We start from the raw sequence: 14,414 nt of genomic DNA, 5'->3' as shown, positions 1-14,414 counted from the left end.
ACAAACCCTACTTTGCAGCTGTGGCGGTCGCCCCAGACGGAAAAGCTCTTAATGCTCTTACCGTAAAAACACAGAAAGCCTGCGAGGCTGAACAAGTGGCCATTGCCCTTGCTCTAGCACTCCCTCAGCGCGACACAGTATTTACCGAATCTAAACCCGCTGCACTGGCATACCGCCGCGGTACACTTTGCCAGGTGGCAATAAGAGTTCTAGCATCTGTTCAGATAACTGTAGACAAGTATATCCACTGGTTCCCTGGTCATGAAGGGATCAACGTTCAACCAGGGGTCCCCAATGGTAATTAGCTGGCCCATAACCTCGCACGTGATCTTACGTGCCGCGGGGGGTCGCGGTCCGGCTCACTGGCCGGGGACACCAACACGCACCGGGAGCCACTCCTATCATATCATGAAATTTGCTCGCACTATAAGTTATTTAGAAAGGAATTCCCCTCACCTCACTCAGCACTAAATAAAGCACAACAATTAACGCTTCGACTGCTACAAACGCACAGTTACCCCAGCCCCTATATCTGCAGCAAATACCTACCAGATATAAGGCCAGAATGCCCCAAATGCCGAAATTCAAGGTGCGATTTAAGTCACATGCTGTGACAGTGTCCCGTGCTGAACGCTAGCTTCGGGTCCCCTGCCACCGAGGACGACTGGTTCAACCACCTCAGGAGCCGCGACAGGGCCCTTCAACACCAGGCCGTCCAGAAGGCCCAAAAGGTGACTGGCGAGCTCCGACTCCCAGTCCCCACATGGGCGGAGCCACCGGGCTGGCCCCCGTAAGGGGTGCCCAGTCCCCTTCAGGACCTTTATTAAAGGTAATTCTCTCTCTCTGTCTCTTGGTAGCAACGAGGACAGCGGAACAAGCCACCAAGCTCATGTTGAATGAAGGTTTTGTCCTTCAGAAGAAAAAAGTTCAAGGGGAAGTCGTCGGCCCACCAAGTGTGCTCGTGAGTGTGTACAGGTTTCCGCCGTACGTACCCGATGACGCGGTCGTCTCTGCTTTGCAGCCTTTCGGCAAAGTACGTAGTATAACATATGTTACTCTGCAACGAGGTCAGTCTACATTTACAGGTACACGAGTGGTGAAAATGGAAATGGCAAAGCCGGCACTAAACTTCATTTCAATCCATGGACACCGCGTTATGTTAGAGTACCGTGGCATGCGTCGCGTCTGTGCGCGTTGCTACAACGAATGCCACAAGGCCATGGTCTGTGCAACACCTTTTTGTCATAGATGCAGCGCGTACGGGCACGCTGTGGAAGAGTGCACTGAAGCCTGCAGAACGTGTGGAGGTGATTACCCGACCAAAGAATGTTTCAAGCGCAGATTATACGCAGACGCAGCTCAGAAGACGCCGTCACCAAGTGTCCAAGACTTCCCAACAATTGAAGAATCCTCTTCAAGCTCCTCAAGTGTGGCCAAGCATTCTAGAACCTATGAAGTACTGCGTCCTGAAAAGAAAACAACACGAGTCAAGCCACCAGACCACTGGGATGAAGAGAGCCTGCCCGATGATTTCGTAGACGCGAAGTTGGAAGTCGCTACTCGCGTCAAGCCGGCCAGTACGCTAGACGGGGCAACTTCAGATGAAGAGCCCGCTCGGACGCAACATGAACACCCAAATGGGAGTTCCACGGAAACGTCCAGTTATTTTTCTTCACTAGTAGGCGGCATCGAAACTCGACATAACTTCAGCGCATCAATGGCGTCCGAGAAGCGCCAAACGCCGGACGACCAGGTACCCGTTACAAGAGGCATCGCAGAAAGCACTACTTTGATTTCGTCTGCCAAGACAGCGACAGACACCAGTGACAGCACACCAAACGCTAACCTTGGAATGTCGACGACCTTGAAGAACATGAACGCTACGCCTTCGACATCGATGAAGCAGCTAAGAAGCCGACCACCAACGTGGAGCAAACCGGCGGACACCGAGGTTTCTACCAAACCCCCACGATCTGCAGACGCATAGAGTCCTTAGAGTTCACAACGCTGATCCAAGCCAGGCAGTGGGAGCAGCGGCAGCGACTTTGCTAAACAGGGAACACTTAAGGAACCCCGCATGGGATCACCACCACGGCAAACGTCACCAACTGTAAGCGACGACGATATGTACATTTAGAATTTGGCTCTCCTCTCTTACCTTTTCTTTCCTTTAAGCAACTTCCCCGCCTTTATTTCAACAATGGCATCACTTTCTTTTACGTCGTTCAATGTTCGCGGTTTACGAAATCGCGGTGAAGCAGCAGGCAGTACTTGACCTCGCGCGGGCGCATCGCATAGACAAGCTATTTTTGCAGGAGACAAACTTTCGTACTAAGCTTGACGTTGCAGAGTTTCAGGAAAGGTTTCATGTAGAGGCCTTCTTCTCAGTCACAGATGCGCGTGCACGTGGCACAGAAGTTGTTTTCATGAACGCAACGCTAAGGAGGGGTACTCACTGTCTTGTTGACACCGAAGGCCGCATCATAACAGTATATGTGGCACTTAACTGCAAACGAGTAAGATTTGTCAACGTATATGCGCCCGTAACGGGGTCAGAAAGGAACTGGTTCTATAAAGGTGTCAGATTTTTTTGATCAAGCCGATATCATATGTGCTTGTTGGAGATTTCAACTGCGTGCTCGTTACTACACGACACGTCAGGGGTCCCGGCCAAGGCGCCAACAATTATTACGCCAGAGAACTACAGCAATCAGTTCAAGATCTCACGCTGTCAGATGAGTGGTTAACTCTACATAGAGTCGGGTTCGTCGCTACCCGCGCTTGTGGCATTCACCAAAGCCGAATCGAAGGAGTCTATGTGCCCGAAGACTTTTTAGCGAACCTATAAGCATGTGAGGTGGTCCAGCTTGCGCCAAGCCAGCAGAAACTCGGCGATCACGCTCCGTTATATACTCTTCACGTTTAACGTTACTCACAACAACGAAAATCCACAAACCATGGAGGATGGACCCAACTATTCTTCATGATGACGAAAGCATTTCCGTACTTTTAACTGAGCTGGTGGCCTCACTGGCAGAAGTTGGTTGCATAGGTCCGACTGCATGGGACCACTTAAAATCTCGCGGGAGCCTCATAGCTCAACAGGCAGGAAAAGCGCGCCACGCTCGCCTCACGGCCAAGATGAATGAGATTCTCCGTCACATTCAAATTATTGAAAGAGGTGGGTCAACTACTTTCACTATGCTCGAATACATTGAAGCACAAATATTAAACATCAAAATCTTCTAAAGCAGAGGTCCCAGGCTACAAGGCTCGCAAGAGAAATGCACTTATCAACAGATGAAATTGAAAACTTGACATATGCACAAAGAAACCGAGATCTTCGATGCCAGCCCCGCTACATCGATGAGGTGCTGAAAGAGGATGGTACCATTGTTAACGACCCAGACGAAGTTCAAAAAGTTTTTTCGAGACTACTTTGCGAAACTGTTTACAGCAGACCATGACGCACAGGACGACGAGTTTACTGCTAAACTCTCAGCCTTTTGCGAAGGTTTGCCATCGCTAGGCTCAGAAGACGGTTTAGTATTATATGCAGAAACTGATAAAGCAGTAGTATGGTACGCCCTAAAATCAATGAATACGTCCACATCACCAGGCCCAGACGGAATACTCACGGGATTTTATCTGTGTTTCTTTGGTATCTTGGGAGATGCGATCATCGATATCGTGAATATTTTGTTGCGCAATGGCCATAAACCACAGTCCTTCAGCGAAAGAAGGGTGATTATATTAGTGATAGAGGGTATGGAGCCGTCAGACCCTAAATCGTGGAGGCCCATTACCCTTCTAAACACAGACTATAAGTTAGTACTGACGCTGCTATCATGTCGTATGCGGCCTTTCTTGAAAGAGATTGTGTCCCCTTTGCAGTCATCTGCAGTACCAGGACGTTCCGTCTTCGTACCTCTTACAATCATCAGAGACCTTTTCTAATATGCTAAAGAAAAACAAATCACAGGAGTATATCTCTTGATCAATCCTTGATCTAAATCTCTTGATCAGACCAAAGCATTTCATAGAGTTGAACATGGGTATCTTTTCGCTATTTTGCGCATATTTGGACTCCCAGAGCAGTATGTGCGACTGGTAGAAATACTTTATCAGGACCTGTCAAGCTGTCTTTATTTCAACAATGAAGTGATTAGGAGCTTTGCAATTCAAAAAGGGGTGAGACAAGGCTGTCCGTTGTCTCCGGTATTATTGATTTTGTCTCCAGAGCCTATGATTAGAAAGGTTGCAAACTGCGAGCGCAGAGTGGGTTTCCCCATGCCAGGCAAGGAAACCTTCTAAATTGTCGCATACGCCAATGATATTTCGGTATTTTTTCGTAACTTGCCCAGCTATAGTACATTCCTTGATATTTTTGCTGAGTATTCCTATCTTTCTGGTGCTCTTTTAAACACCACAAAATGTAAGGCATTGCACTTTGGAGGCCTCAGAGAACTATTGCCAGGAGACTTAGAATACTTCAAGCCGTTAAGGTGTTGGGCGTTTACTTTGAGGAAGGAGATGTATAAAAAAGACCTGGGATGACGTGCTTAGGAGATCAAACGATGTCATCGCAGCAGCCACTCATTTTAACCTGTCACTAATGGCTAAAGCAACAGTCATCATGACACTGGCATGCACTTTTGCGTTTTACATAGCACACACCACCCTTCTACCTCGCCGTGTTACAGGACGCCTCGCCTCTATGGCGGGGACCTTCCTCTGGGGAGGAAAACCAGCAAAGGTACAGAGGAAATTTTTACAGCTTCCCACAAACCGTGGAGGCTTGAGCCTCCCAGATATATCAACGTTCACGAGAGCACTGGCTGCAAAAACAACGCAGAAGCTGTTAAATGACAGCAACTACCCCGGGTACAGGCTCATGATGTACTGGAGCAGTACACTAAAAAGGTACTTTCACGGTCAATCCGTACATCGGACCACGAGCAGAAATTCCGCTTACGTTTTACAGAGCTGCCAGTGGCTTTAAAGGAACAGTGAAATCAATAGGTTCATGCAGTCTGGAAGATGTTTCATCGCAAGAAATAAGCGGAATGGTGACAAATAGCACACTGAGCAAAGAGGAAGAAACAGCATCCTGCACGAGAAAATGGAAACGATGGCGTTGCAATCCCGTACCTAACCAGGTGCCCGAATTTTACTGGTTGAGAAGATGGAGGGCATTGCCTACGCGTGACCGGTGAGCACATTGGGGAGTCGTTCCAAATGACCGCTGCCCAAGCTGCGGCAAAAGAGAGACAGCCCAACATGCTCTGTTTCAGTGTTCGGTGACGAGGGGCATCTGGCACATGGTACAACGCCTCTTTGGCTTTCGCACGGCGCGCATGGGAACAGAACGTGGAACTGTTTGCAAGACTGGTCTTTACAGTAACCTTGTACATACTGTAGCGGCGACGCTGTTTAGCAGAAGTACGGCACAAGCCGCATAGAGGAGCCTGTCCCGCACCACATAAAATTCGGCTCATTGTGTGGAATTACCTAGATCAGCAGCTGGAAACGCACGGTGAAGAGGCCTTCCTTCGGCGATGGCACACACGTTTCTTCAAACAGAGGGACAGCTGAGGTTTCCAGTTGTCCCGGACTAGCCATGCGCCCACTGTAGTACGCATGCATAAGTGTTATCCTGTAAAATGTGATTAACTTGATTCTTTTTAATTTTCCTTTCACTTGTAACATTTGGATACCCAGTGATCAATTATATTTTGGTGCTCATTTGTAAGATGTATACACCGTCTTTACTTGTTTTCGATGTTTAGTTTGTGTACGTACAAGTTAAGTGTACAATAAACTTCCCTTTTTCGCCCTAAAAAACCCATGAACATTCAATAACGACATGTGACTAGACTGCAGCGCGCATCGGCAAGCAGTACCCTCAAATAGGATCACTGGTTAGCAAGTAAAGACGATGCTCCCTCCTTTTGCGAGTAAGAGCGTATATATAGTGACGTGTTATTTTTGATATTTATACTGTTTGCGTGGCTCACAGGAAGCGGCACGGCGAACGTGGTAGTGCGTTCAGCTAAGTGAGTATGTGCCAGTGGCATAGCCAAGGGGTAGGGGGGTGGGGAGTGACTTTAAATTAAAAGAAAAGTGAGCCCCGTAACTGTCTCTCATGGACAGGACACCTCAACAGTAGCTCACGAAGGGGGGGGGGGGTAAGGAGGGATTAAAATGATATGATTAGAAGGTATAGAGATTGAGGGAGCGGAAGGAGAGCAAGGCACAGGAACAGGCACATACGGAAGTAAGGAGAAGATAGGAAAGATGGACATGGTCGCAGGAGTCCGAGGACGGGGCACCACTCGGCGAGAGCTTTTGTCGGCGTCAGGAGGTGGCGTAGGACGAGCCAGTCGGCCAGAGCTGCGCTTTCGTCGGAGATCGCGGCGGCACAACCGGTCGGCACGAAATCCAGCGAGTGAGTTCCACAGGGGTAGGGTAGAAGAGTAACTCTGGGGTTGAAGGGACAACAGTTAAAAGGTTGACAGTATGGTGATGGAAACAAGTAGAAGATGCTCCAGGAATTGGCCTTGAAAAGGTAGGCAAATAGCAAACAAAAAAGCAGAAAAAGTAATGTTAGTATTCTGGAAGGCTCAGAGGATTGGGCTGTGAAGATGTGTTTTTTTTATTGGATGAAAACTTAAATTCATCTGGGCAAGATTATGGCGTGAAGTAATAATAATAATAATAATAATAATAATAATAATAATAATAATAATAATAATAATAATAATAATAATAATAATAATAATAATAATAATAATAATAATAATAATAATAATAATAATAATAATAACAATAACAACAATAATAATAATAATAATAATAATAATAATGTATGCACAGCCAAAATGGAAATACTTCAAAGGAAGCTGGAACCCCTCCCTTCCCTCCCTGAAAACGTTTCAGGCTACGCTCTCGTCATATGCAATAGCACACAGCGAAATGAAGGCATACAAAGAGAAATATAGTTAAGGAGGTTCAATTAATCCAAAGGTATATCTCGCTCAACTTTATCGTCTATTAGATAGAAACAATGAATACAGACGGGGTGTGCACGGGTGTCTACGAAGCATTTCGAAGCAAAACAACCAGATACAATAAAAACTGGTTCGAACTCGAAGGGTACTCTAAAAATGTTCGAATAAAGTGAAGTTCGAATTAGCGGGGAGGCGCTAGAATGAACAGACATCACGTGACACTCTGCGGAAATAATCCCGAGAAGCCTCCGATCTGTACTCGTTCCCTCAAGTTCGGCAATGTTACATGTTTATGGCAGGCAATCGCGTAAATTAAATACATGCTCTAACAGCGAACAAAATTTATCAGTCAGTGATACAGCAGGAAGGCGGTCCCCCTGACAGTTTTATAACTGCGGGAACTTCTTCTGTAATAACGATGAATAAAGAAATTGACGACAAAATCTATACGCAGCCTTAATCACGGCTTATGGACGTTTCCCGATTCAAACATTCCTCGTTTTCTTCAGCCCAACTCATCTATCTAGGCTACCAAAATAAATGTCTACCTTACCATAAAAAACAAGCAGCGAGTAGCTTAGCAAATAGACCGCAGTGGTCTATTTGCTAAGGTACTCGGCTGCTGACCCACATGTCACAGGATTGAATACCGACTGCGATGGCCGCACTTTTAATGGAGGCGAAAACGCTGTGGGCCCGTGTGCTCATATTTGCGTGCACGTTAAATGACCCCAGGTGGTCGAAATTTCCGGAGCCCTCCATTACGGCGTCTCTAATAATCATATTGTGGTTTAGGGACGTTAAACCCCACATATAAAATCAATTTTATTCACGTGAGCACTTTATAAGAACCATATCTGTGCTCCAAAACACGTTCATTGGCATCGCAAAGCTAAAAGAAAAAAACTTAATGTATTTCTTAATTTATTTGAAGCAATATTGAAACTGCTAAACGGGACAAGGCTAAAGGCAAACAGTGACTGACTGGTTTGCGCCACCCATTCAACAAGACGAACAAGAAGAACAAGAACAACAACAGCAGCAGCAGCACAGCAGCAACTACACTTGTTTTGCGTTGTAATGACTAATTTGAGTGAAAATTCTGGGCTGTTAGCTACGAAGAAAGACAAAAGCCACGAGGCTCCAGTTCAAATTAGCTGTTGTAGATACGCGTCCAAATTATTGGGAGTTTTCTTCATAGATGTGCATACGGCTTCAAAAACCAGCGCGTCAATTTAAACTAAGTATGAATGAACCGAGTCTGAAAAAAAAAACGAGCTTTTACTGTATTTCCATCTCGCTGTTCTATAGTTTCCCATATATTTGTTTAAAGAACTTATAGTAGCACAATGTTTAGTTTCATAGTGGAAGCTCTGTACTGCTGCGATTAAAATTTGTTTGACTCAGAAGGACATTATTATTCTCAAACTTTTCCCATCTGCACAGGGCATGTACTACGCGGTGTTTGGTCCCACGGTGCAAGACTTGGCGGTGACCATGGACGTTGATCTGTTCCACGTGCTGTTCGTGCTTGCCGCCAGGGGTGTCGGCTACTTCTTCGGAGCCATTGCTAGTGAGGCGCGGGTCTCTTAATAAAGGTCATTAGTCTGTCTGGTGCACTGCTGTTGACGTATTGCATGCTTGTAAACATCGGTAGGCGTCGTCAACAGACTAAGGTGCTTGTAGCGACGTCGCGGTGCGTAGGCTGCCCCCTGCCCAAAGGTAACCACCACCCTCTACGATCACGTGACAACTAGCACAGCAACTGCAGAGCTGCTTCTCACGTGGACGCGGAACGCTTCCCGACGTGCAGTGCTCGGAGGCGTGCATCCTTGTAGCTGCAGTGTCGGTTATCACGTGATCATACAGATGGGTGGCGAGCTTTGGACAGGGAGCAACCTACACGCCACGACGTCGCTACAAGCGCCTCAGTATGTTGACAACACCTACCGATGTTCACAATCATGGAATAGGTCTACACCGGAATACCGGACAAGCTAGAAACTTGTATGGACGGTGAAGTCGACAGTATTGCATGAGTTGTTTTGACACCCAGGCGGAGTGCTACTGAGACCCGTCAACCCGCAGGTGCTACTCGTGGTGCTCGACCTCTTCCTCGCCATGGCCTGCCTCGGCGTTTCCTACTTCAGCACGCTCTTCCAAAGCGAGCTGCTTTTCGGACTCGGAGGATTCGCCCTCGGCGCAATCAGCATCGGCACGTTTTCATTCGCGCAACATTGTCACTAACACTATTACGTAATACAACATTCGCAATAGTACTGCCAATAATACGGCCGGAATCGCAAGAGCACTTGTAATTCGGGCGGTAAGTTGAGCCAGTTGGTTGGCATTCATCATAAATTTGGTTAAAGTGCGACACTATACAATGCCATAAGCAACAGGGCAACAAAAACAGTGCTGACTCAATTGAGTCGACACTGCGGTTGCGGATTAAAAATTCTGAAAAATATATGTAGCCACAGCAAAGCCCGCAACATGCGAAAAGCATAAACATCGAGGCGTCGTCTTCAAAATTATGTATAATCAAGATTATGTATAATCAAGATAGGACGTGGCCTACATCATATACGGATGAGAGACAAGGCTCATATCAGTGAACCGTCAGTCACCCTTAGTGAGAAGGAATCTAGTTACCTTTGCCAATCTTGGTTATATGTAACTTCGACGTCGACGTCCTGCTGTTCGGTGTCTTGCTGATGACGCGGGTTTCGCACTCGCTACATACACGTTTCACAACTTTTCAACACATTTCAGCTCAGAGTTAGTGCCACGTTGTCCGCTTCCTTGTTCTTTGTGTCGTTCCCTATGTTGCGCCGTAACCAAGTTCAAGATGCACTGTTGGCCGCAAACTTTTGCGGGATCTGCAGCGCGTGGCGGAGTGGCGTAAAACTGAATTGCTGCGCCGCCTACCGCGCCGCGGCAAGGTGTTGAGGCTATCGTATGCGGCGCCGGTGACTAGTAACAGCGCGTTTAGACAATGCGCCGCTGCTAGATATATTCTCGGAAGACGTGATTGATAATCTCAACAACATGCCGCGTAATGCATGGTAGGCGGCTCAGCAATGCAGTTTTCCGCCGCTTCGCCACGCGCTGCAGATCCCGCAAATATTCGCGGTTGATAGTACTTTATTATATTGCTGCTTTTTTCTTGAATTTTGTAATTTCACCATTACTGAGCATCATGCTGATATTCTGTAAATTTTGAGCGTTCGTTTAGCATTAATTGTCTGCTTTATAGCCTCCCTCCCTACCCGAAAAAATTATTGCCTGTTAGATTTACAGAATTATCATTATAAGCTTAGATTGCGTATATTTTTGTTACCATTTATTACTTGACTTATACAGGTGCTGAAAATTATTGCAGATTTTACTTGTTGCAATGTCCTTGGTCCTCTGAGATCCAGTCAAACTACTTTTTACAACTATTAGCTAAGCAGACCATTTATAGTTTAACATGTTATTTATCTCCTTCTTGCACAAATTATGTTGCACTGTCAACGAATGTGTCAAACTCGCATGATACAATGCTATAATATTCATTTCATTGTGCGTGAATTTCAGCGATTAATCATAATCAACGTGTAATTAAATGCATCATAATTCTACGGCCAGTCACGTTTCATTGTCACATAAAAAGAATGGAATCATAGTCCCCGCGGATATGTGCACAATTCGATTTCGGTTGAAACCATTTCGACTAGAGAAAAGTAATATTTTTGAAGTTTGTTCGTGAACGTGGCATGTTGAACAATTAACCCACCCACCCAACATCACATCACATACAGCAAAGCTTTCGATTATAGTCATACTCAGCACACAGAGGTTCAGTCAAGTCATATGGACTGTGATGAAGGTTCAATTAATTTAATGAACAATGTATGTCTTGTTCAATTTTGGTCACAAGTTGACACAAATAGGATAAACAAGCAACGTACGCAAACGTAGCCACTGCCACTGGAAAGGTCCCTAAACCGCACCGAGTTGAAAGGCGAGCACGTTGCAAGAATATTCAGACGTTGACACTATGTGAGCATGAGCGGCCACAGTATGTCCGGTATCCCGGGTGCATGCTCTGCTGCGAGCCGTTAGATGGCGCCGCAGTCAACGGACCCACCGAAGTGGTGCTGGCGATTTGAAATTACTCTTCCTCCCCAACGTTTTCGCTCGTGGTATACTTTCAGTAACGCCACAAAGGCGAAGGAATTTTGTTATTTCAGATTAAAATGAAAAGTGCACCATGCAGGTTTAGGGGTTGTTTTACATCAAAAGGCCCTGTCCAGGGCGTGAAAGGCGTGAAAACGGATCAATAGGGCAGCATTTAAAATCCATCAAGTTCCACTATAGCGCACTTTTAGTTTCGTCTGTTCAAGGTATTAACCCAATAAACATATCAATATTAAAAAAAAACGTTAGCCAGCGTGCTATCCCTCCAAGAAGATATTTCCCGGCCACGGCAGCTGCATTATTTTGCAGGGAGGGGGGGGGGGGGGAGGGAGGGAGGCGCGTTTAAATGCAAAGAACACCCGCGCCTATGTAATACTTATTAGTCAGGAGCCCTTGGTGGCTTTATAGGTTTATCTGGCTTTTTTAAGTACTTGGAACAGTTCACAATTTAGGTAAAAATGGCACTCACGAATAGAACATGCCTCTGTGGCACGTCAGGTATCCTCCTTACATAAACTTGGCGTGATATGCGGTTGAAATCATGTCCTCTGAAAAATGATTAGCAGAGACATGGCCAGCAGGCATAATGAATGCGCTCAGAGTAACACGGTGCCACTGCTTCAAGCAATCACTGTTGGACAACAGTTAGAAGACAGGGCCATGTCCCACACAAATGTGTTGGGCAGAGCGGCAAAACCCGTTGAAATCAATTTAGACAGCTCCCAGCAATTCGATCCCACCTTCGACTTGTGATAGAGAAAGCATAAGAAGAAATATCCTGGCTCCAGAACAGTGGAGCGGCATATTCCAGCAAAAAGATGCAAAATTAGCAGCTCGCGCGTTACTGCCGAGACCACCGAGCCCAGTGACCTTGCTTTTCGTAGCGCCCTCTAAGAAGGCACCAACTAAGCTGCAAGAAAACTGATAACGGCGCGAGCATAATCTGAACGCTCGCAGATTGCGCTTTTCGGCATGTTGAAGGCAGAGTGTCAGCAGCTGTCTATGTTTATTACACCGTGACGGCGACACACAGCTTGCTTTCTCACCTTCACAACCCTTCGTAAAAGCGCTATTTCCTTCTGGCTACTTACTTGTTCATAAAACACGTAAAATGTCAGCACTCCGCGTGGAGCTAGGCCCGGTGTCACGCTTTTTTTACAGCACGTTGTTGTCTCCGCTTACACAGTCACAAACGCAGAGATCGAAGCGAGATCAGTTGATCGCGCCGATAGTCACGCAAGACGAGGAAAGCCGGGCGTGGGACTCCACGACAAAGCATGGTAGACGGCAGTTCACAGCAGATGGCTCTCTTATATATCGTCTAATCGAGAGCTTATTTCATCTGGACATCCGGTGAAGCAGTAACTGGCGGGATGTAATGTGCCACCAAGACAGTAGACGCCGGCAGAGAATAACGTGCTCATTCGCATTCTCAGAAGTTATTTAGGGGCCTTGTAGGGATGGTTCTGAAAATTAGAAATGAGTAGAATAATTAAATGACGAAATAAACATACAAGAAATCACTGACTGAGTGAATGAATGGATGCATGTATTAACGAGGAATGAATGAATGAAGAAGGAATACTTATAACTCCATGCCATACGCACGCTCCACTGCAGTCGGCGTCCTGTGGATATCAGCGATGTGGCGAGAGGCCAGTGGATTCTTGCTGCAGACGCTCAGCTTCATGCACTGCATGGGCTGCGCCCTCGCGCCCATGCTGGCGGAACCGTACCTGACGCAGCGGAGCGTTCTTCAGCCGCCCTCGGACATGCCGCCGGCAGTCGAGCGGGAGCTCGCCTACCTAACCAACCTCGAAGACAAGGATTTCGTGTACGTCGCGTATGCCTACTGGGCCGTCGCCCTGTACATGTTCGTCATCGTATTTCTGGTGCTTCTCGCGTACTTCGTGGACCCCAGGCACCAGGACCTGATGGTGATGGAAACTCAGTGTCCCGTGGCACCATGCGGCGGAATCGTGGTCGTCTTGTTCCTCTACCTGTTCGCTTCAGTAGCAATGGAGATCATCTACAGTCAACTAATTGCCGCGTTCGCGCTCCTCGTCGGCTATAACAAGACCGTGGCGTCGTACCTGACGTCAGCCTTCTGGGCAGCGTTCACAACGGTGCGGGGAGTATCCATTGTGTGGTTACAGCAACTCGGCTCCTTCAAGGTGCTCCTGCTCTGCAACGTCTTCCTGGTGGCCCTGACCATCTTCAACTCAGTCTTGGGCCACCAAACGCGCACCTTGTGGATCGGCACGGCTCTGGCCGGTGCCTGCATGGCTCCCGTGATGCCGTCGACGCTGCTGCTTCTGCACGACTACTCTGGCGTCTCTCGAGGCCGGTTTGCTCTGGCGGTTCTGGTCGTGGGAGCAAGCTCGGCGTTGGCACCGATCGGTCTCGGGGCCCAATTGGAGCACGAACCGATGATCTTCCACTACGTGCTCGCGGCTCTCGCTGCCATCTCGCTAACTCTCGTCCTTGTCGGGAGGACGCTGGTGAGACGCCATGACGGATATATCCCGCTGATGCGTGCCAGTCAAGTACTTTTGCACGACCGAACGAGATGAAACGTCGTCGTTTTCAGCCGAGCGTTTTCGAACAAAGCCGGTTCTTGTACAATATAAAAATTTTATATTATTTTATTCGCGTGCTTTGGTCCTATACATGCGAGGTGGTCACTCATCATTGTTGCAGGCATTCACGTGACCTCATCCGCAAAATTCACTAGCGCGGTAGTTGCCCTTCTTGCGGTCCCGCGCGCAGACGTCATCGTCAGACTACCGCCGAAGTTTTCAGCAGCACGCATAGTGTTTCTCACAAAACTACAAAGAGGGAAATCTATCTATCTATCTATCTATCTATCTATCTATCTATCTATCTATCTATCTATCTATCTATCTATCTATCTATCTATCTATCTATCTATCTATCTATCTATCTATCTATCTATCTATCTATCTATCTATCTATCTATCTATCTATCTATCTATCTATCTATCTATCTATCTATCTATCTATCTATCTATCTATCTATCTATCTATCTATCTATCTATCTATCTATCTATCTATCTATCTATCTATCTATCTATCTATCTATCTATCTATCTATCTATCTATCTATCTATCTATCTATCTATCTATCTACCTATCCATCTATCCATCTATCTATCTATCTATCTATCTATCTATCTATCTATCTATCTATCTATCTA

At 46.6% G+C, this 14,414-nt stretch overlaps 1 protein-coding gene across 1 annotated transcript in view; it reads left to right on the top strand.

Moving 5' to 3' along the window:
• The window catches only part of LOC142774343 (sodium-dependent glucose transporter 1A-like), a 29,033-nt gene extending 15,265 nt beyond the window's left edge, over nt 1–13,768 (top strand). The window contains exons 4-6 of the mRNA XM_075874733.1: nt 8,457–8,583; nt 9,067–9,225; nt 12,816–13,768. Of these exons, the coding sequence (XP_075730848.1) occupies nt 8,457–8,583; nt 9,067–9,225; nt 12,816–13,768 (1,239 nt within the window). The remainder of the gene's footprint in view (nt 1–8,456; nt 8,584–9,066; nt 9,226–12,815) is intronic.
• The last annotated feature ends 646 nt before the right edge of the window (nt 13,769–14,414 follow it).

This window comes from Rhipicephalus microplus, chromosome 10 (genome assembly GCF_043290135.1).
Source record: "Rhipicephalus microplus isolate Deutch F79 chromosome 10, USDA_Rmic, whole genome shotgun sequence".
NCBI lineage: Eukaryota > Metazoa > Arthropoda > Arachnida > Ixodida > Ixodidae > Rhipicephalus > Rhipicephalus microplus.
This window is presented reverse-complemented; position numbering and strand designations above follow the sequence as displayed.